This window comes from Haliotis cracherodii, unplaced genomic scaffold (assembly GCF_022045235.1).
Source record: "Haliotis cracherodii isolate W230 unplaced genomic scaffold, xgHalCrac1.p SCAF_6, whole genome shotgun sequence".
Classification (NCBI taxonomy): domain Eukaryota; kingdom Metazoa; phylum Mollusca; class Gastropoda; order Lepetellida; family Haliotidae; genus Haliotis; species Haliotis cracherodii.
This window is the reverse complement of record NW_027266319.1, coordinates 11,674,746-11,697,739: the sequence shown is the minus strand read 5'-3', so window position 1 is coordinate 11,697,739 and position 22,994 is coordinate 11,674,746. Positions and strand designations below refer to the sequence as shown.

The following is a 22,994-nucleotide window of genomic DNA, read 5'->3' as shown; positions in this document are numbered from 1 at the left end:
GTTTCTGGCGTGCCCAGTTCTTCTAAGAGAGATTTTATGAATGTACAAGTAAAGTAAAAACCTTAGCTCAGAAAGTTTTCATGCAACTTTATTAATAATTTATTCGTCACGAATATGGCCCCCGGTCATTTGGAAAACTATACACAAATGGATACCGTCAAATGCATTCTTTTTACTAACATGTAATTCTATGCGTTTACCAAATATTCATAGAACAAGTAATATTGTCATTTTAGTTATCCAATCATTCTTCCTTTTCTTTTAAACATAAAACTTCAACGGCTTATTTCCGAAACAGATTCTATCGGACGTAATTGGGTGAAATTATGAATGGATCCCTGAAAAATAGAGTTGTCTCCAGGTGTCCACGAAAAGCATAAGTATGTCCCACTCTACCGGTAGCACCCATCTCTCATTCATTGAATGAAAAGGTAATCGAAAGCAATAAAGTCCATTTTTTCTCTCTTTTTTTCTCACATAGTGTTCTTTGTAAATATTGTTTAAGTGTAATGGCGCCTTGGCAAGACAGTAGCTGACGTATGGCCCTCGTCTAGTCAAAGGCGAGAGATTTAGACCCAAACAGTTGCTGGAGTTTTCTTTTCATAACCTTACTTGCCAAATTTTACCAGAATCACCATTGCATCTCCGTACTCGAAATCTGAAAAGAAGCAAACAATAATTAACAGTTGCCCCAAATGCTGAATATTTGAGTACCTTACAGCTCTGGACATACTTGACATGCATCAACTCCATAATAGGGGCCCGTGAAGATCTGGGGTAGAATAGGTCTTCAGCAACCCATGCTGGTCATAAAAGGCGACTATGCTTGTCGTAAGAGGCGACTAACAGGATCGAGTGGTCAGCCTCCCTGACTTGGTTGTTGCATGTCATCGATCCCAATTGCGTGAATCGATGCTCATGATATCATTCACTGGGTTGTCTGGTCCAGACTCGATTATTTACAGACCGCCGTCATATTGCTAAGTGCGGCGTTAAACAACAAACCAACCAACCAACCATGATAGGGCTACTCATTTTTCACTGACTGTACGAATGCATAAGTACACAAAAGAACGTCTTCACTTGAAAATTGGATTTGATAACGAAATTATTAACGTTATCAAAACGTTACAAGGCTAAGAAGTTATGAGTGAGTGAGTGAGTGAGTGAGTATGGTTTTACGCCGCTTTTAGCTTTTAGCAATATTCCAGCAATATTCCGGCGGGGGACACCAGAAATGGGCTTCACACATTGTACCCATGTCGGGAATCGAACCCGGGTTTGTGCCAAAGCTGGGCATCCACTCACAATGTGTTGGACAGTCTCATTAAATTCATTACATAATCTACATTTCATATTCACATTTTGATGCAAAATCACACATTGACGGTTTCGAGTTGGAAGTGACTGATCATGAGCAGCCAACAGAAAGCCTTCAGTTTCACTTTTCAGGCCAGACGACTTCATCCAAGTGAAGGACTGCAGGATTGCTGATCTTCTCAACACACTGCATATAAACTCGATGCAGTGGTCGTTCAGAAAGCCTCTCCTCCAAAGACTGGGCCGATTTGATATGGCACTTCGCTTGGTTGACACTCATTTCTGTACCGTCCAGCAGTACAGAACCATCAACAAAATCAACACCGACATTGAGATTATGTCCCACATCCTTGGCTCGTTTTAGAAAACTGTGGAATGCCTTGTTTTCTTCATGAGTCTTGACATGCTTCACGAGAGGATCATCGGACAAATAAATGTGTGCAAAAGTGCACAAAACAATTCTATCATTCTGTTCTTTGGGCAATTCATCAAAAGTTATAAATTAATAGATTATCCCTTTTATGGGCGAGCCCGTTCAGCTCCGACGCGGCGTGTGTGTGTGTGTGTGTGTGTGTGTGTGTGTGTGTGTGTGTGTGTGTGTGTGTGTGTGTGTGGATATATCGGGGTAATCATAAATTGTAATTTACCTTTTAAATTGCCAGTGACGGCCATCTTACTCTTGGTGGTGTAGAGGAACTTGGGTGAGTTTCCTGGGTTATCCCATAAACATTCATGGTTTATATCATTTCCATCTATGACCATCATCCACATTAAATCTTCGGGGCACGAAATGTAATCGTGAATGATCGCAAAACGACGAGCATTTGGGTGTCTGTAAAGAATGTTCACGAGTACAGAGCAACCACGAACAAGACGATACAGGTTGTAATTTACACATATAAAAACGTCAATGCCAGAAATTAACCAGTCTCCATTATCCGGCGAGATAGATTCACTTGGGCGTTAAAGGCAAAATAACGGTGAAAATTATACTACTAAAAACATCCGATTATTTCTGTTTACATGGTTAATCTGTTATGTCATCAGGTGTTCTTTAACTTCTTTTGAGTAGAATATATGAATTGATCACTGAAAATCAGTAATGACACCAGGTGTTTACATGTCCTGCGCAAACCGCAGCACCCACCACTCACGCAATTTGCATAAAAAAAGCCAGAAATACATCTATCAGGGGCGGTCATCGTCAACCTACGCTTTTCGTAAGAGGCGACTGTGTTGACGGATGGTCAGACCCGCTGACTTGGATGTTGCATGTCATGTCCCAATTGCATAGATCGATGCTCATGATGTCAATCACTGGATTGGCTGATCCAGATTTGATTATTTACAGGACGCTGTCACATATCAGGAATATTGATGAATGCGGCGTCAAACAACAAACAAGTGTAACAAACCAATGCGTAAAGACATACACAACGTAATTGTACTGGATGTGACCAATTTGGCAAATCAAAGATACGTTGGAAATCAGTTTTATACATAAGATAAGGTGATCAAAGACCATCATACCTATTCTATTTTCTGATTGGCAGAGACACCTAGTGTCATAACTGATTTCAGTGATCTTTTATCTATAATTTCACGACAATTGTTTTAAAACAGACATACAGTTTATTCGTATATGTGGCTATCAGACAGTAACAAGTAACAAAATACTTCTGTTCACAAACGGACTGTTCTCTTGTGAAATATATGATACAATGATTTCAACTTTTCCTGATCACAAAATATTTCATTATTTGTTACTGTATTCTGGCCAAATCATTAACACATGAGGAGGCACGGGTGGCCCAGTCGTCTAAGGCGCCGCGATTCCCTATGCAGAAACCTATGATTGTGGGGTCGAGTCCCGGTTCGCCCCTATTATGTTTCTTGGTTTGTCAGTACCATACCCGTGCTCGTGGGTTTCATCGAAGTGGTAAACGTCTGAGACCTACATCACTTCGGGCTTTCCTCCCTGACATGCTGTGGTATAACTGTAATACTGTTAAAAGCGGTGTTAAACCCAACTCACCTACTCCATTAATACATGATATTCATCCTCCGCACGATGGTTGCAGTAAAAACATGTGGTATTTTTTGTTTTGCCTTTCCGTCAAATAGAATCTGATTTAACGGATAATCGGGACCGATTCTTCTTCTGACATTCCATATTTCATTCACTATGTTTATTTGCGCTTATATTCAAGATAAAATTAACCTTATGGAAACACGAATGCGATACGCAGTTTAGGTCAGTTATTGTTCACTTTTCATTATTAATGAGCGTACATCAATACACTGTTTACCTACCCCGTGATACTGAAATACATGAACGATGACGTTGTGAGATCCGTCCATGTGGAATTGATCACTCTATTCGGGGAGAACCAGGACATCTTGTTGGTACCAGTTCCATTAAAGATGATTTCACTTCGAACGCGACTGTTCTTCATCAGAACAACCTTCACCTGAAAAACAATATCGTTTGCTGATAATGTTGTAACAGATATTTTGTTGAAGTAAAACTATGAGCCTACATATTTGTTTTAAAACACACCTCGCAACAAAGTATTTTGGATTTTGGTGTGCAACAGTCTCGAGCATAATATTTTTGGAATTCATACATGTTGTTTAACGTCACATCAGCATTATTCCAGCTAAACGACTTCGTCGATGTGTTTATAATCGAATCTGGACCAGACAATCCAGTTTTTGACATCATGAGCATCGATCCACGCAATTGGGATGCAATGATATGCATCAACCAAGTCAGCGAGCCTGACTACCCGATCCTGTTAGTCGCCTCTTATGACAAACATCGGTTCCTGAAGACCTTTTCTACTCCGGACCTTCACGGGTCCTCATGAAAGTAATCCAAACGTTAACAAGCACAGGTGAGTCAAACTTGAATAGTTTATCACTGAAATGAATACGATCATTAAATAGTCCGTGCGTACTATGCTGTTTGTGCAATAGACTAGATATGCACGTACCAGCTGTACACCAGCTATTTCCCATGTGGTGACAATCTTGCTTCTGAAATGATCATCACAGGGGCGAGATGTGTTGGATGAGAAACAGCCAGGCTTCAGTCGAGGTGGTAGGAGTGGGTGGTCGTGGTAGACGGCGTCATTCAACCATGCTGCGTAGATGGACGTCCTTGTGTCACTCCGGGCCCTGAACACCACTGTCCACCCGTCCCAGGTCAACACATCTGTCAGGTCATATACAATATACAATTTTTACAGCGCACAGGTCACACATCTGTCAGGTCATATACAATACACAATGTGTACAGCGCACAGGCCACACATCTGTAAGGTCATATACAATACACAATGTATAAAGTGCACAGGTCACACATCTGTAAGGTCATATGCAATACACAATGTGTACAGCGCACAGGTCACACATCTGTAAGGTCATATACAATACACAATGTATACAGCGCACAGGTCACACATCTGTAAGGTCATATACAATACACACTGTGTACAGCGCACAGGTCACACATCTGTCAGGTCATATACAATACACACTGTGTACAGCGCGCAGGTCACTCATCTGTCAGGTCATATACAATACACAATGTGTACAGCGCGCAGGTCACACATCTGTCAGGTCATATACAATACACAATGTGTACAACCCACAGGTCACACATCTGTCAGGTCATATACAATACACAATGTGTACAGCGCAAAGGTCACACATCAAGTGAAGTTAAACAACATCTGTCGCAGAGAGTCCTAGTATGGGTGACTTCACTCGGCAGCTTTACTCTTGAGAGGTTCCAAAGCTTCGGTCCTGCCCCACACTGAAGCACATAGGCAATTTACATTTTTTTAGAAATGTCCCTCTGTTCACGCAGCAGCATGAGATGTTAAGATGAGTTAACTTTCTAGGGTAACATATGCAGCTTATTGTCCCTAGGGAGATGAGTGAGTGAGTTGGATTTAACGCCGCTTTTAACATTATTACAGTTATATTGTGGTGTGTCCGAAGTGATGCAGGTCTCAGACGTTTACCATTTCGGTGAAACCCACGAGCACGGGTATGGTGCTGACAAACCTAGAAACATAATAGGGGCGAACCGGGACTCGAACCCACAATCATAGGTTTCTGGAGTAAGAGATATTAGTTTCTAGAAATAGGTGTATGATCATAATAAACTAAATGGGAAATATATTTCAATCGGTCGAGAAGTAGCAAAAGTAGATCTTAAATGACGATCGGGGTACGATTTGTCAAACATTCATTTATGAGGCATGCTGCGCAGGTGTCTCCTAATGTCGACTTGCGGGAGTCTGTCCCACACTCCTTACAGCGCCTGGCCAAGTTTAGCAAATGTGTCCCAGACGTGTTCAAATTGAACTTCAATGGGGGGGGGGGGGGGGGGGGGGGGGATGTGTCTGGACTCATTGCTGGCCATGGAATTCTATGGCTATTGTGCTGCTGGGGGTGATCATTGACGATTCGTACACCGTGAGCACGGGCGTTGTCGTCCTGAACGACAAAACGTTGACCCACACACGTTGCAAACAACTGGTGTGTATGTTGTCCCGATAGTACTGTCCAGTGGCCCTACCTTGCACAATATGGAGTGGGGTTCGCTCAGTCATAGTGATGCGACCCCACACCATGACGAGATTCACCGCCGAACCCATTATGAGGTCCCTCGGCGCCAGACACGACCACGGCTATCAAGGAAATGCAAAGTGAATCGGGTCTCATCTGAAAACATGACACCAGACCAGCGACGATTACCCTAGTTTTGACGTTGTGTACACCATTGACGTCTGTAGGCCAGATCACGATTTGTAATGAGCAGTACAACACGTACAACTCCATGAGGTATGGAGCTGAGTTTTCTGATCGTCTGACGGGTAGCTCGTACTCCACTAGCCTGACAAAAGTTGGCAGCAATTTAATTTGATTCGCCGTTTGAGCTCGATTAGGTAGAGCAGGGTTTCCGGTAAGTCGATCCCCTACTCTTGTCCTTGACCTGGGACGCCATAAACGGCGTCGATCATCTACATTTAGGGTTGTTTCTTGGTACCTGTTATATTGTCTGCTAATCTCATTGAACGTATTGGCCACTGCATGATGACTTGTGCCAATTTCCGCCATGCCAAGATCCCGAAGACGCTCCGCGCGTTGCAGATGCGCATCGCTAGTTCATACACAAACGAAATCAAGTAAATCACAACTTACGATATGCAAATTCAATAAGATTGACAGAAGTAATGGTCAACAGAGACAAATCGACCTTCCTTGAAAAAGTCAAAATCAGGAATGACACCCTACACACGTGTGTAGCCCTACTGCGAGAGGCACGTGCAAACTATCGGATGTGTTTTGGTGTTATGTTTTACAGACAAACTTTCTTTTTACACTTCATAGTTGTTGTTCTAATACAACAATCACAAAGTAATCACATATATGATATACAACGGACAAATGTATCAGAGAAGGTAATTTTTAATCATTAATGTCCAAAGAAGGATTTGAATTAACGGTGGTAACCATAATTTGTTCCAAGCACCTACGGTATTCGGTAATAACATCAACAGTTTAAATCATAAGTCCCAAGCACGAGATTCTGATGGCACACAAGTTCAGTAGCGTGTATGGCCACCATGTGACAACTGCCACACAACGCCTCCGCATGGACCTTGTGATGCTTGTGAACATATGATTAGGAAGACGACGTCATTGTTGCTGTAAAATAGTGCCAAGATCTTGCAAATTCTGTGGTTGGTTCTGGAGAGTGCGCAGACTTCTGCCAAGAGCATCCCAGACGTGTTCGATGGGATTGAAGTCGGGAGACCTTGACGGCCTGTCCATGATTGCTGTATGGGGTCTTGCATTGTCGTGTTGGAAGATCAAACCGGGTCCATGTGCTGCCATAAAAGGCAGAAGTTCTGGTGCCAGTACCTGGTCGCGGTAAGCAGCAGCGTTGAGGTTGCCTCGGATGACAAGAAGCCTGGAACATGCATTGCCACAGAAAGCACCCCACACCATGACACTTCCGCCTCGAAATCTGTCAACTTCCTGTACACAACACTGGGCGTAACGTTCATGACGGCGCCTCCACACCCTCGCCCTACCATCAGCAAATCGAAGATTAAATCGGGATTCATCACTGAAGACGACATGATTTCAATTCCTCTGAGTCCATCGTAAGTGTCGCTGTGCCCACAATTGACGTTGACGTCTGTGTCAGAATAGGCCCGCAGTATGGTGAGCAGTTCTCAGACGGTTTCGAACAGTTTGCGCACTCAGTCTATCCCTAAACAGTTCATTTCTGGTTGATGTAGCCGTCAAAAATCGGTTACGGAGGTGACGTAAGACAATCTGACGATCCTCTGCATGTGACGTCACACGTGGTCGACCTGGCCAAGGGCGATCAGCGGTGGTACCCGTTTGCTGTAGACGCGTCTGTAACTCATAAACAGTCCGTCGACTACAACCAATCGCACAATAGGGGCCCACAATGATAACTGGTCAAAATGTTAAAATTTTAGGATTGTGAATTTATTAATTTGGTTCAGGATATTTTCGAGAACAGATGAATATGATCTTATGAAAATGATTTCATATAGTTTTGAGAAAAACATGTACAAACTCCTACCTGATTTTGGTTCCAAGTAAACCCAGTCGTTACTTTCCATGAATGTTGCATCACCATCGTATAACTTCACATTGTGTAGTTCGCAAATCCCCTCAGTTTTACTAAACGAAGCACTTGCGCAATATGAAGCCAGACAGTGCCCGAGACACCATATTGCAGACCATGTGGAAGGTTTATAGCCCACAGTCGACATGGGTGGGTTCGTTAAACGATATCCACGGGCCACTGAATAAAACTCCTGTCGTTTTTCTGCTGCACCTACAGCCATCAGCAATAACAGCTGCTTTAAATTGGGTTGTGTCTTCATTTTAGTAATAATTATCTTGCCACGATAAACCAATGTTTACAGGCAAAAGACAATCACTGGTGATATTATTCTGCTTAAACAAATAACGAAGAGCTTCAGTTCCTTCAAATGTTATACTCCTGGCACCAGGCTGCGTCGAAAGAATGTATACATGATATGATGTTTGCATCTATAATATCACGGAAGGAACGGTGGAGTATTGATCCATGCACAGAATACGTCTAAGACTAATTACTAATGTACTGTACGAAGGCACTGTAACGTACTGCAATGTACTGCCGAAAACGTTTAACAGTTATGTTATCCTTGTACGATTCTCACAGTTGATAGGTAACAATAATCATTGACTGATAAGATGTAAGTCGTCAATCCCGTTGCCCCTACATTTGTACTTTTCTTTCACTAGGTTAATGTGAGAGCTACGGATACAGAATTTAATTCGACATCAGTAGTCGCCACTAAAAGACATCTTATAGCACCTTTTTAATGTTTTATACCAGTATATATAATTTTATCATTCATCTCAGTGTGGGTGTGATATTTTCCGATTGAAACGTCATGGGTCACGAGCCCCATTTTCTATTTATCTGTCACTATGACAAAATGACAGAAAACAGCTAAATAATTTCTAGTTCTAAAAATATGTATTCATCGGTAAAGGCTTGTATTAAAACACAATCTGGTAGAACACAGTGCTTCTTAACATCTAGTGGTGTATGCCAGGGATGTATATTAAGTCCAGTTTTGTTTATTTTTTTCATTAATGAGCTCGTGACAGAAATATATTACGAATGTCATCATGGTGTGCTTGTCAAACAAGATATTAGAGATTTAATGTTACCTTTATTTGCTGATGACATTATAATGTTTTCATAGTCTGTTAGTGGTCTACAGAAACAATTGAATGTTTTACATTCTTTTTGCAGTAGATGGGGATTGGAAGTTAATTTGTCAAAAACAAATGTAATTGTTTTTAGAAATGGAGGTATCATTGCCAAAAATGAAAAATGGACATATAATAATATCGCCTTAAAAATTATTACTTACTATAAATGTTTAGGCTTGACGCTATCATCTAAACTATCATGGTCAGTTGCGGGCAAACAACTAGCATGGCAAGCATCAAAAGCAATTATACCCTATTATAATTTTTTCAAGCAAAATATACATGTATCCTTTTCTACAGCTTGTACTATATTTGGCGGCACAATCGCGCCAATCTTGATGTATGGAGCAGAAATATAGGGCGCAAAAAAAAGACGCTATTGAAAAAGTACATGCTTCCTACTTTAAGCGCTTTTTAATGGTTGGAAAAAATGCTTCCAACAAAGCTATTTTAGGTGAAACAGGAGGTTATCCCAAGGCAAAATCAGTCGGGTGTCCAATATCAGATATTTATTATTTTCATGTGACTTTTCCTTTGTGTGGATATCCCAAGATGTAGGGGATACAAATTTGTTCTTAAAAGCTTTTAAACAAAGGTTATAGGATACGTATAGTCAAAACTGGCACGATAGTATATCTTCTTCTCGTTTCTTTAGCCATTACAAGGATATCAAGCCTGCTACAGAACCAGAGAAGTATATAAGTATGTTAGATGATAAATCGCTTGTTAGGGCATTATGTAAATTCAGAGTGTCATTACACAATTTCAGTGTAAATCTTAGACATAGATGTGAAAAAAGGGACGTTGAAATGGGCATCTGTAATAACTGCAAGTTAGGAGAAATTGAAGATGAATTTCATGTTTTATTAGTATGTGATAAGTATGAACATCTTAGAGAAAAGTATATTCAAATGTTTAACAATAGGCATAAAAACCTGATGTTAATAATCAGTCTTATAAAATCCAAGAACTCTGCTGTTATACGTTCATTAACCATATTGTTGAAACATATATTCTCTGTCAGATAGTTTTTATATACCATGTATATCACGTGACTAAACAAATGAAACTAAAAAATGTCAACTGTACAATGTGGCCTAAAATACCGAATAAAATATCTATCTATCTAATTGGAGAATATTTTGACATTTCAATAAATATGTACAAAACGAATTTGCTTTTTAATAGTGAAAGATTAGGAACACTAAGAATACTATTCAGATTTGGTAAAATTAAAATCAAAATCACTATGTCTTGTAACTGAACCCTATCATGCATCTTTATTTATTGAAGCCACTGCTTGGTAAATCTGTTGATAAATATTGTATATTTGTGTATAGTGATGTATATGTCAACGTATCAATGCATCAATGTTAATGTACCTCTAATGCCGCTGACAGAGCCCTGAGTGTAATGGGAGATAGGGGTGTGGTGGTCCAGTCGTCTAATTCGCCGCGATTCGCTGTGCAAAGTTGCGTCCCTTGGACACGCTAGAAACCTATGGGTTTGGGTTCGAATCCCGGTTCGCCCCTATTATGTTTCTAGGTTTGTCAGCACCATACCCGTGCTCGTGGGTTTCACCGAAGTGGTAAACGTCTGAGACCTGCATCGCTTCGGGCTTTCCTCCCACATTAAGCTGCCACGCCGTGATATCACTGGAATACTGTTAAAAGCGGCGTTAAACAAAACTCACTCACTCACTGAGTGTAATAAAGTTCAGTTCAGTGAGACTGGACTCCGTTGACGGAGGGCTTGTATTCGCATCCCACATCACAGGCAGGCACGTTTGGATAGGGTTGAAGATCACGTCAATCTCATCAAAATCATACCTTAGTTCTCGCTGCCGCTAAACAAAGATCTGAGGACATCCCATTACGGGTCACGTCAGAACGACCTTTCACGAACTTTGACAGACCACTGAAATGACTAACAAGAAGTCGACATCAGCCAATTAGAAAGCAGCTTTCTCGAGCTTTACGGCACTCTTTTCAATCTGGCGACTTCCATTTCAGACTACGCTTGAAAATTATGTTGACACAGTTCTCGATTAAAAATTTGAAAACTGAACAAACGAACATTCCGGAATGTCTTATATATGGCTGAGATTGTATGGCAGTGCTTCCCACGTACTGTACAACGCCTCCTCCGTTCAAATGTTTATCGACGATAATTTTGACGGAATCAGTCGTACGGGCCATTACTGTCGTTCGGAATACCCCGTGTTAACGTTTTCGAGGTTGCATGATTAGAAAGCACATTCCGAGTGTCACTTTCATGATCTGGTAAGCGACGCTTTGATTGGTCGGATGAAAGGTCGCTCTGACGTGACCCATAATGGGATGTCCTCAGATCTTTGTTTCGCGGTAGTGAGAACTAAGATCTGATTTTAATGAGACTGAAGATCACGTCAGTTGAACAGTGCATTAGGGTCCGATTGTATAATCCTCCGAAAAGGTATCAGATGGATGTCAGACAACGGGAATTCATGTTAAAGTAGCATGACAAGTATCCCTGTCCAAAGGCGCTATCAATATTTCAAACGCTTAACTTTAAAGCTTTTCTGACTGGGAATGTTATTGTATGGCACGTGGAGGTAAGTTTCTAACACTCTCGCTGCCTTGATAACGACCGCATCCGTGGTCTAGTGGTATAGCGTCCGCCCGGATAGCGGAAGGTCTGGGGTTCGATCCAGAGCGGCGTCATACCAAAAGACGTTAAAATATGGTACTTGTTGTTACCCTGCCTGGCGCTCGGCATTAAGTTACTAAAACAAGGACTGGTCGGCTTGGAGTCAGTATAATGTGTCTGAAAAAATAATCAAGTCTTGATCAGACAATCCAGTCATTAATATCATGAGCATCGATCCACACAATTGGGATCGATGAACATGCATCAACCAAGTCAGCGAGCCTGACCACCCGATCCCGTTAGTCGCCTCTTACGACAAGCATAGTCGCCTTTTATGGCAGGCATGGGTTGCTGAAGATCTATTCTACCCCGGATCTTCACGGGTCTGAAGTCAAATAAGCGCCCTTTTTTAAAATCTAGATGTCAAGTAATTCATATCGTTAACAACAAGCACATACCCTAACATCGATAGACATATGATATTTATCTAGAATACATTCATTGAGTTTTGGCTGTGTGTTTAAGTTACCGACCAAAAACCCCATGAAATTGTCAGTGTTTCTGACGTCAAAACAAATTAAAGTGGTCGTGATTAGTTCATACGCAGACTGTTTGGAATATATCCTGGAGAAATATCAGACCAAAAATAAAGTTGATCTTGAGCAAGGTTTCAGTATTCAAATTTAAGGACAGTCATGTCGAATATTTGAGCATATAATGATTTGTTGCAATTAGTAGCTTCACTCACAATAAACACAAACACACATACATAATTATACATGTACCTCTTAGACAAAGTTAAATACTCTAAAATACAAAACAGAGGAATATTTAATTAACAAAATCATACGAACTCAATCTTTCAAAAAGTCATGCATTAACTTATATCGTTTAAATCAACTCCCTCGGTTATAATCACACAGCCTTTAATGCGGGTAGCGATATATTGAGAAGCGGGCGTACAATCACCATCGGCTTCGCTGACACTTGCTTTCCAATTGTTCATGTGAGAGAGTGAGCTTCAACTCAGCTTGCACGGAAAGTCGGAGTATGGTTAAACGTCGCTTTTAGCAATATTCCAGCAATATCACGACGGGGGACACCTGAAATGGGCTTCACACATTGTACCCATGCCGGGAATCGAACCCTGGTCACCGACGTGACGAGCGAACGCTTTAACCACTAGGCTACCCGACCGCGCCGTTTGTTTTGTGATAGACAGAAGACGAGGCTGGTGATATTGGTGTTTGGGGCATCTTCCCAAGGCAAGTGAGTTAACTGACTATAAAAGTCCAGTTTCCACCCTGGCCGAACTACGCTGGAATTCTTGGGCTCGATCGTAGCGCCACCAGTGGCTATTACGAGTTATGTCCTTGCTATGCCTCTCCTATTGACCAATCAGATTCAACCTCTCTTATCACTTGCATTTGCTTCAAACAAAACGGTGGCGCCAAGTCAAGACGATCTGATCCATAATCAAGATCTATATTGTGATAAAACGAGTCTTACTTCGCGAAATGCATCAAATCACGTGAGCACCTTGATTAAAAACATGAAACGATTTGAAAAATATCTGTTGACAACGAGTTAGCGGTGCACATGCTTTGCAAATTCTGCAGTCGACTGAAATCTGCATGACACTTTACGAACCGGATTTCGATTTCGGTGCGCGATTTGGATTGGACTATGCATAGACTCGTTAGTCCAGCCAAAATGTAACGCCATAATACCAGCCTAGTTCGGCAAGGGTGGAAACTGGACTTTTAAAGTCAGTTAACTCTCTTGCCTCGGGAAGATGTGTTTGGGGATGTGTCCATGATATATCGGACAAAGTGTTCACTTCAGCAGTACAACGTCAAATGGAACGACGCAAGTTGACACGTTTTCTTGATACTGGAAAATATGAGTTGTTATTTTCGAATTTTCTTTTATTGTTTCGTATCAGTTGTAATTGTATGAATGTATATACTTTTTGCGATGTGTCAGTTGCGTTGTGGCAATGGTTTATTTCTTGCAAGGTAACAAGACATATAACAGAACCATTTGGCTACATGTTTTGAACATAGTTTGTGTTTGTTTGTTTGTTTGTTGTTTAACCCCGCACTCAGCAATATTCCAGCTGTGTGACGGCGGTTTGTAAATAATCGAGTCTGGACCAGACAACCCAGTGAATGATATCTTTTATGACCAGCTTGGGTTGCTGAAGACCTATTCTACCCCGGATCTTCACGGGTCTTTTGAACATAGATAACACGACTAGAAAACGCAAATTGATGTTAATCATTTGCATCCCTGAAGCATGTTTTCTCTTAAGTGCACCCCGCCCCATAAGGTATACTATTTTAATACAAGGGATTTGATGGTGCAGTAGAGCACATTGTAATGATGTATTTCCATTCAAGATTGGTGCGGTGGGATAGCCTAGTGGTTTAAGCGTTCGCTCCTCGCGCAAAAGAGGCGGTTCGAATCCCGACATGGGTACAATGTGCGAAGACTATTTCTGGTGTCCCCCGCCGTGATATTGCTGGAATATTGCTTAAAGCGGCGTAAAACCATACTCACTCATTGAACATAGCGGCGATCAGCTATTTATTGGTTAACTATAATCAAATACAAGTCTTTTGTGGCGATAGGTAAATATCATGTTGGGCACGAAATTCACGTGCAGCACGTGTTGTAGTGTCTGTTGTTCATTCATCGGGAAATATATGTCCTCCATAAAATCACATGGCAATATTCATTGCCCATGAGCTGTACAAATGATTTGATCACTGTAAATTTAGGATGTTTACGTAAAATATCTTGTGTAAACACGCGAAGATCGGTTTGGCAACTCCGGGTAAGAATATAGGTCCCCAGCAACCTACATTGTATGCCTGTCGTGAGAGGCGACTTAATGTGTCGGGTAGTCTGACTTTAGTTGTTTACTTGTCATTGTATCCCATTTGCGTGCATCGATGCTCATGATGTTGATCATTGGATTGTCTGGTCCATTTTTTTAGCATAAAAACACTCAAAAATCTTGGCCACTGTTAACATATAACGGGGTTTAAACATGGCGGAATGGCTGCAAGGGACTAGGCGCTTAAAATGGTTCTGATGGTCAGGTTTGGTGTCGTCTATACTTGCTTGTCATCGTGACCCTACGGAGAGGGGCGTTGTTCATATATCAACCACTGGTTTGTCTGATCCAGAATATTTGAATATTGCTAGACAATTGCTGAGTGCGGCATTTAACAACAAGCAAACAAGCTGTACGTTTTTCAGTGATAGGAGAGACTAATTGATCAAGGAGGATTACAATCCCTACGGCTTTGCTGGTCAATATTCTTAAGAATGGGACACCTGTAATTACTGTCCGTGGTTTGCCTGTACGGTCAGTGGCTATTTTTTGTTTTTCGAAATGCGTCCGTATTTAAAAAGTAAAACTTTCACAATGAATACAGGCTGGCTGTACAAGCTTTTATTTTTAACCTTCAAGATGTCAAAAAAATGTCCATGACCGCTTGTGCATGTGACACTAACATAAACATTTCTCTTTCTCTCTGTGTATAATTCTGGTCTGGTGTCCAGTTAATTGAAACCGATTATCACTCATCCTCTTATCAACACAAATCCCCAGGTAATCCCCATGTGAGTGAATTGTGGTTTACGCCGACTTGAACAATATTTCAGTTCCACCACAACGTGTCAGCTTAATATGGGAGGAGATACAAGAGGTTCAGGGTGAGTGAGTTATTGAGTATCGTTTTACGCCGCTTTAAGCAATATTCCAGAAATGGGCTTCACCCATTGTACCCAAAGATTTCCAGAATAAAAAAACTTGGTGGTGTGGTCAGTGTGGCTGATCGCATGTCATCGAGAGTGAGGGAGTGAGTGAGTATGGTTTTACGCCGCTTTTGCAATATTCCAGCAATATCACGGCAGGGGACACCAGAAATGGGCTTCACCCATTGTACCCATGTCGGGAATCAAACCCGGGTCTTCGGCGTGACGAACGAAAGCTATAACCACTAGGCTACCCGACCGCTCCAGGAGGTTTAGAAGGTTGACACGTTGATGATACATTACAAGCATTACATTGAACTCACGAGCAGCGGATCCTGGCACGGCACGGCACGGCACGGCACGGAATGGCACGGCACAGCATAGCACAGCACGGCACGGCACGGCACGGCACGGCACGGCACGGCACGGCATGGAATGGCACGGCACAGCACAGCCTAGCAAAGCACAGCACAGCACAGCCTAGCACAGTACGGCACGGCACGACACGGCACAGCACAGCAATAGTTGGGATGAATTAAACAGCTGGACCACGCGTGCCAGCTGATGTACATTTTGAGATGCCGGCACACTGCTAGAGAGGGGAAGGGGAATTCTCGAATACAAACATATATAAACTAGCGGGCAAAAGAAACGCCACCAAATAAATAATGGTTTTCAACAAATTTGCAAATAAACAGCACGAAAACAGTTGGGTACACACAGCTGGAATGCAACTTACCTATTCCCTGTAAACATGTGCACGTGCTTCACGTGATTTGAGAGAAATGTTAATTTAAATACTAAAAAATGCAAAATGTGCACAAAGTTACCCGTATGTAACTGGTATAAAACATAAGCAGAATTGTACTCTCTCATCACATGAAGCCGTTTATAACAACGAACATGCCTCGACTAACAACAGAGCAGAGAGAGAGAGAGAGCCATCTGTATGTTGCAAATGGGAGCGACGCAGGAGCACGTCGCCTGGATCATGGGCTGCTTCAAGTGCACCATCGCCAGACTTGTCATACGTCACAGGCAAACTGACAGTACAGCTGCAGACAGGCCGAGGACTGGGAGACCCAAGGTCACGACCCCAGAGAAAGACCAGTATTTACGGGTGCTTCACTTAAATCCAGATTCCTAACTGTGACGTCATCATACGCAAACAGCCATGGACATCCAGTCAGCAGAAGGGCCGTTGCTAGATGACTCCACCTGTATGATCTCCGTGTCTATGGACCTTTCAAGCTTAAGCGCATGACGTTAACGTTTCTACACCGACGTCATAGACTGAAATGGGCCAGGACTGTACAGCAGTGGCAGCAGAGAAATTGTCGACGAGTGCTCTTCAACGACGAGAGTAGGTGCCAGCTCTTCATGTCTGATTGGCGGGTTCCAATCTACCGACGACATGGTTAACGGACGGCACGTTGTTGCGTCCAAGAAGCGGAGCCTTATGGAGGTGGTAGTGTCATGGTCAGGGGTGGCATCTGCGGGGACCAGAAGGCAGATCTGGTCATCGTCGACGGAAATGTCACTGCTCGTCGTTACATTGATGAGGTTTGGCGACCTGTGGTACTGCCTTTCCTGCAACGACACCCACGGATGCTGTTTCAGCAGGACAACGTCACCCCTCACACCGAGTCACACCGTCACCCCTCACACCGCAAACAACGTGACCGCCGTATTGCAGTGGCCAGCCAGATCGCCGGACCTGTCGCCCATAGAGCCCCTCTGGGACCAACCTGGGCGCAGGATTCGGAAACGTGAACAAACGGCCATTGGCAAGGGATGCCTTGGCAATTGCCCTGCAGGAAGAATGGCCTAGGGTCCCAAACCAGGATGTCAGGAGACTCGTGTACTCAGTTTGACGTCGTGTTAAGGCCTGCATCGTTGCTGGAGAGGGTCACATCCGATACTGAGCCAACTGTGTAGCACGGGATTTTAAAAGAGCTCGACGTCGATTCTGCGGGTGTGATCGAATCCTTGACAGTGCACCCAGCATGATCAACGTGTCTGCAGAACGTTAAATACATGGTTTTTGATCTTGTCATTTTCAAATACCGTTTTCGAATAATTGTTTTTTTTTATAATAAAGCATCAACTGTTACTAACTTTTGCGTCTGTTTTGTTTAAGAACAGAAAATTGTTTGGTGGCGTTTCTTCTGCCCGCTAGTGTGTGTGTATGTATATATATATCAATCAAGTTTTGGTTTTATGCCCACCTCGGAGATCCTGAAGAGGTCCCCAGCAACCTATGCTGGTCGTAAGAGGCGATTCAGTGGATCGGGTTGTCATGTTCGGTGACTTGGTAGATTGCGTGTCATCGTCCCCTAACATCTTCCCGAGGCAAGGGAGTTAACTCACTACATAAGTCCAGTTTCAACCCTTGCCGAGCTAGGCTGTAGTTTCTGGGCTCGACCGTAGAGCCACCAGTGGCTATTACGAGTGATGACCCTCTTATATTCCTCCTATTGACCAATCAGATTCCACCTTTCATATTACTTACATTGATTCAAACAAAATGGCGGCGCAGAGTGAAGACGATCTAAGCGATAATCAAGATAAATATTGTAATAAAACTTACTTTGCAAAGTGCATCAAATCACGTGAGAACCTTGCTTAAAAACATGAAAAGATTTGAAAATATCTGCTGACGGGTGTTGACGGTGCACATGCTATGGAAATCCTGCAATCGACCAAAATCTGCGCTACAGTTTACGAACCGGATGCATACTAGACTCGTTAGTCCAGCCAATATATAACTCCTAGTTCGGCAAGGGTGGAAACTGGACTTATATAACAAGGGTAACGCTATTTTCAGGGCATTATCTTATCTTTTCAACTAGCCTCCTTCGTCGGTCAGTTAATGGGAGACCTCGGGCTTCTGCAAATGATAATGCCCTAAAAAGAGCGTTACCGTTATTACAGCTAAAATTGATGGGATTTGTTTTCAAATAAAAAGAAATAACAATATCGGTTTTGAAACATTTACTGCAATCAACAGGAATGTCACTGACCCACTTTAACAAATATGGAAACTCCATAGAACAAACCAGATGATGTCACTATTGAACGTGACGTCACCTATCCCTACCCTATGACGTCACCTAACAACGGGGGTGATAATGGCCTGTCGTCAAGCAATATAAGGGCATTAACAAGTTACAGTAGCCCGCTGATTTATGATAACATGCGGGGGTTTAATGATAATTCTATCCATTTCAGCTATAAAGTCAGTTAACGTTCTTGCCCAGGGAAGATGTTGTAGTTTCCACAAAACTGGAATTACAGAAACAATTGCATGTTTTTAGCGAATATTGTGATGGATGAAAGATTAACATAAATCTTGAAAATCATGATATTCAATGGAAATAAGAAAGAATATGAAAATATATTTATCTTACAAAACAACAATATAAATAATGTTGAAAGAGTATGATGATCTTTGAGATATATTCCATAAAAAATGCACTTTCATATCAACAACACTATCACTATGTGAAAATGACCTTAAGGCTATGAACTGTCAAATATCATAATCTATGAACTAACAACCTGTCTATAAAGTTCCCAACTGAAACTTATGATACCATTGTAAGTCATATACTAACATTAGTGGTTCCATATGATTAAAAATGTTTACCTGACTTTCATAAGAAAATTACTTCTAGTAAAGAAAAACACACCCCTATATCGGAACATGGAAGTAAGCACACTCCTATATATATACACTGATGGGTTCTCTAAAATGAGCAAGTGGGCAAAAACATTTCAAAGATAAATATTAATAACAAAAAAGCCAGGAAACAAATTGCTCATTTGTATTCAAAATATTCTCTCAGACAGGAAACAATTTCATTTGGACATCTCATCCAATAGAAAAAAACAAATGTACTGAAATTGAAAGTACAAAACTGTGTTGAAGACCAAGATGTTTAAAAATGGAAATCTGATATAGACTCCTCATCAAAGGGCAATTTCTATAAGATAATTGATATTTAGATAAATGTTATTTACAAAATATACCAATAAATGTACACTCTTCAAAAAAAGAAACGCATAGGTGTTTTGAGAATTCCAATTAGATTATTTTTCCCAGCAATCGTCATAAAAACAATTCTTATGTTTGATTCCAGTTAATCATGTCATGTTTGTTGTGCATTGCGCACAAACACACCTCAAAATGTTTTTTAGTAAACGTTTATCAGCAAAAATGCAAAGGATGCACGGAAATTGCCCTCCGAAAAAGTTTTCAGCACAATGCACGTGCAAAATGTTGGAAACAAGAGTAGAGACACTGACTATAAAAGACCGTAAAGAAATTCATCAGTTCATTACGAATTTTCTGACGTGAACGGAGATCGCAAAATGCCAAGATTAACTGCTGCTGATCGAAATATCGCCATCGGACGTTTGGAAGCAGGGGAGTCCCAATCTGCTGTTGAAAGACACTTCAACGTTCACCAAAGCACCATATCTCGACTATGGGATCGATATACCCACATACCCGATATACCTACTTCATTATATGCTTTGTTATGTAGCCTTGAGAGAATACAGTTGTGTTCTGTTCTGTCCTGTTTCACTTCTCTTTTCCGCGTATCTATTCATCTATACAATTATGAATGAAATAACTAGTTCCATCATACGGAAACTGATAATCGCATTTGCCGTTCACATATGCCTCTACGTATGTCCTTACGTCGTTCATGTTGAACCTCGTGAATAATGAATACTGTTGAACCTTATGTATACTGTTGAACCTCTTTAATAATGAATACTGTTGAACCTCATGAATAATGAATACTGTTGAACCTCTTGAATAATGAATACTGTTGAACCTCTTGAATAATGAATACTGTTGAACCTCATGAAATAATGAATACTGTTGAACCTCATGAATACTGAATACTGTTGAACCTCATGAATAATGAAAACTGTTGAACCTCATGAATACTGAATACTGTTGAATCTCATGAATACTTAATACTGTTGAACTTCACGAATAATGAATACTGTTGAACTTCATGAATAATGAATACTGTTGAACTTCATGAATAATGAATACTGTTGAACCTTATGAATAATGAATACTGTTGAAAATACTGAATAATGAGTAAACAATTTTGAATATTCATTTATCATATTTGCATATCAAACAATTTGTAGAGTCAACGTGTACATATTACATACGACAGAACAAATATACTTGAGCAGTTGCACTGTGGGGATTCCGTGATCAATAGGTTCCGAATAGGGGTCGATATAGAGGGGGATCGGGTTGTCTGGTGCTGGTCCCAACAAATCACATTTTGAAATTTCTATGTCTCATAAATATTTCCTCCTGATATTATGTCACCATGTAACCCGTGCAAATCACACTGAAATTTGTCATATCCGATATTTGCACAGATCATACCTCTCGCTGTCTATATATATATATATGTTGGTTGGTTGGTTTGTTGTTTAACGCCGCACTCGGCAATATTACAGCTATATGACGGCGGTATGTAAATAATCGAGTCTGGAACAGACAATCTAGTGATTAATATCATGAGCATCAATCCACGCACTTGGGATCGATGACATGCATCAACCAAGTCAGCGAGCCTGACCACCCGATCCCGTTAGTCGTCTCTCATGAAGCATAGTCGTCTTTTATGACCAGCATGGGTTGCTGAAGACCTATTCTACCCCGGATTTTCACGGGTCTTTTGAACATAGATAACACGACTAGAAAACGCAAATTGATGTTAATCATTTGCATCCCTGGAGCATGTTTTCTCTTAAGTGCACCCCGCCCCATAAGGTATAATATTAATATAATACAAGCATAGTCGCCTTTTACGGCAAGCATGAGTTGCTGAAGACCTATTCTACCCCGGATCTTCACGGGTCGTCTATATATGTTTTCTTTGTATAGTTCCCCACGCTTGTGCGAGAATGGCCGAGAATAGGTGTTATTTGGTATGAGTGAAATTACAAGAACAAAGAAAATCAAGTTTTTGTTTTCTCCAGTTCGCAAAGCCTGCGGAAAATGTAAAAAATCTACTTTAATATACGCGAGGTTTGTATGCTATTGTACACATGCTTATTTTTTTATTGTTTCGGTTTCTGTTCCCACATGCCTCCCATGGAGATTCTGGTTAGGACTGGTCCCCACCAGCCTATGCTGGTCGTAACAGGCGACTTAATGGTTCGGGTGGTCTGACTCGGTGACCTGATATATCCCGCGTCATCGTACCCAGATGGTGCGGTAGTTGCTCAAATATCAGTCACTTGATTGTCTGGATCATATTCGATTATTCGCCGTCATATAGCTGAAATAATGCTGAGTGCGGCGTTATACAACCAGCAAATCAAACCAGTCCTGTTTGGTGCAATGGGTATAATAACACATAACATTACATACAAAAATCAATCTGATCTGATCTCAGCGCAAACTCCCTTCAAACTTTGCAAGTGTTATCCGCTGCGTATAGGATGAGAAGTTGTGTATGACAACTTACCGCTCTTCTGACAGGGAACAGTTATTTAAGCTAGTCCTGAGATAAGGTACATGTAAACACGTCTGCACTTCAGGATTGTGGACATAAATATTGTTTATGGTTGGTTTGGTTGGTTTGTTGTTTAACGCCGCACTCTGCAATATTCCAGCTATATGACGGCGGTCTGTAAATAATCGAGTCTGAACCAGACAATCCAGTGATTAATATCATGAGCATCGATCCACGCAATTGGGATACGATGACATGCTTTAACCAAGTCAGCGAGCCTGACCACCCGATCCCATCAGTCGCCTTTTACGACAAGCATAGTCACCGTTTACGGCAAGCATGGGTTGCTGAAGACCTATTCTACCCCGGAATTGTTTATGCAATGCCATGCTTCTGTATTCATTTACATTTACATCACATGATGCATGTCATTGATCCCAATTGCGTGGATCGAGGCTCATTACCACTGGATTGTCAGGTCCAGACTCGATTAACTGTAAATAATCGAGTCTGGACCAGACAATCCAGTGATTGACATCATGAGCATCGACCCACGCAATTGGGTTACGATGGCATGCATCATCCAAGCCAGCGAGCCTGACAGCCCAATCCTGTTAGTCGCCTCTTACGACAAGCATAGATGCCTTTTACAGCAAGCATGGGTTGCTGAAGACCCGTCATGTAGCTGGAATATTGCTGAGTGCGGCGTTAAATAACAACTAAACCAAACAGACACGCTGCAGTCATAAATATGTACTTTTGTTGAGAGCGGCGTTGAACAAACAAACAACTACTGCAAACATCATATTCTTATAATGTGCGAAACATGTACCCCATTTTACCCCACAGGATCTGCCGATGTATATATATAAGATTATTATGTCCAAGATTATTGCATAGCGACGTGTGCGTGTCTGTGCGTGCGTGCGTGCGTGCTATCGTGCG

The 22,994-nt window shown here is 41.6% G+C and overlaps 1 protein-coding gene across 1 annotated transcript; it reads right to left on the bottom strand.

Moving 5' to 3' along the window:
• Positions 1 to 586: 586 nt before the first annotated feature.
• On the bottom strand, positions 587 to 8,264 carry LOC139446237 (uncharacterized). Its single transcript, XM_071227588.1, has 5 exons — positions 7,958 to 8,264; positions 4,317 to 4,537; positions 3,634 to 3,791; positions 1,968 to 2,152; positions 587 to 658 (listed from the first exon to the last, which is right to left on the bottom strand). The coding sequence occupies exons 1-5, from the start codon at positions 8,262 to 8,264 to the stop codon at positions 609 to 611; spliced, it is 921 nt and encodes a 306-aa protein (XP_071083689.1). The 3' UTR covers positions 587 to 608.
• Between the last annotated feature and the right edge of the window lie 14,730 nt (positions 8,265 to 22,994).

Excerpts from the sequence above, each read along its gene's own strand:
- LOC139446237 (XM_071227588.1), bottom strand. The coding sequence starts at position 8,264 with ATGAAGACACAACCCAATTTAAAGCAGCTGTTATTGCTGATGGCTGTA. Across the intron at positions 3,792-4,316 it reads AAATAGCTGGTGTACAGCTG|GTGAAGGTTGTTCTGATGAA; the intron begins GTACGTGCATAT and ends ATTGTTTTTCAG. Across the intron at positions 659-1,967 it reads CGTCACTGGCAATTTAAAAG|ATTTCGAGTACGGAGATGCA; the intron begins GTAAATTACAAT and ends GCTTCTTTTCAG.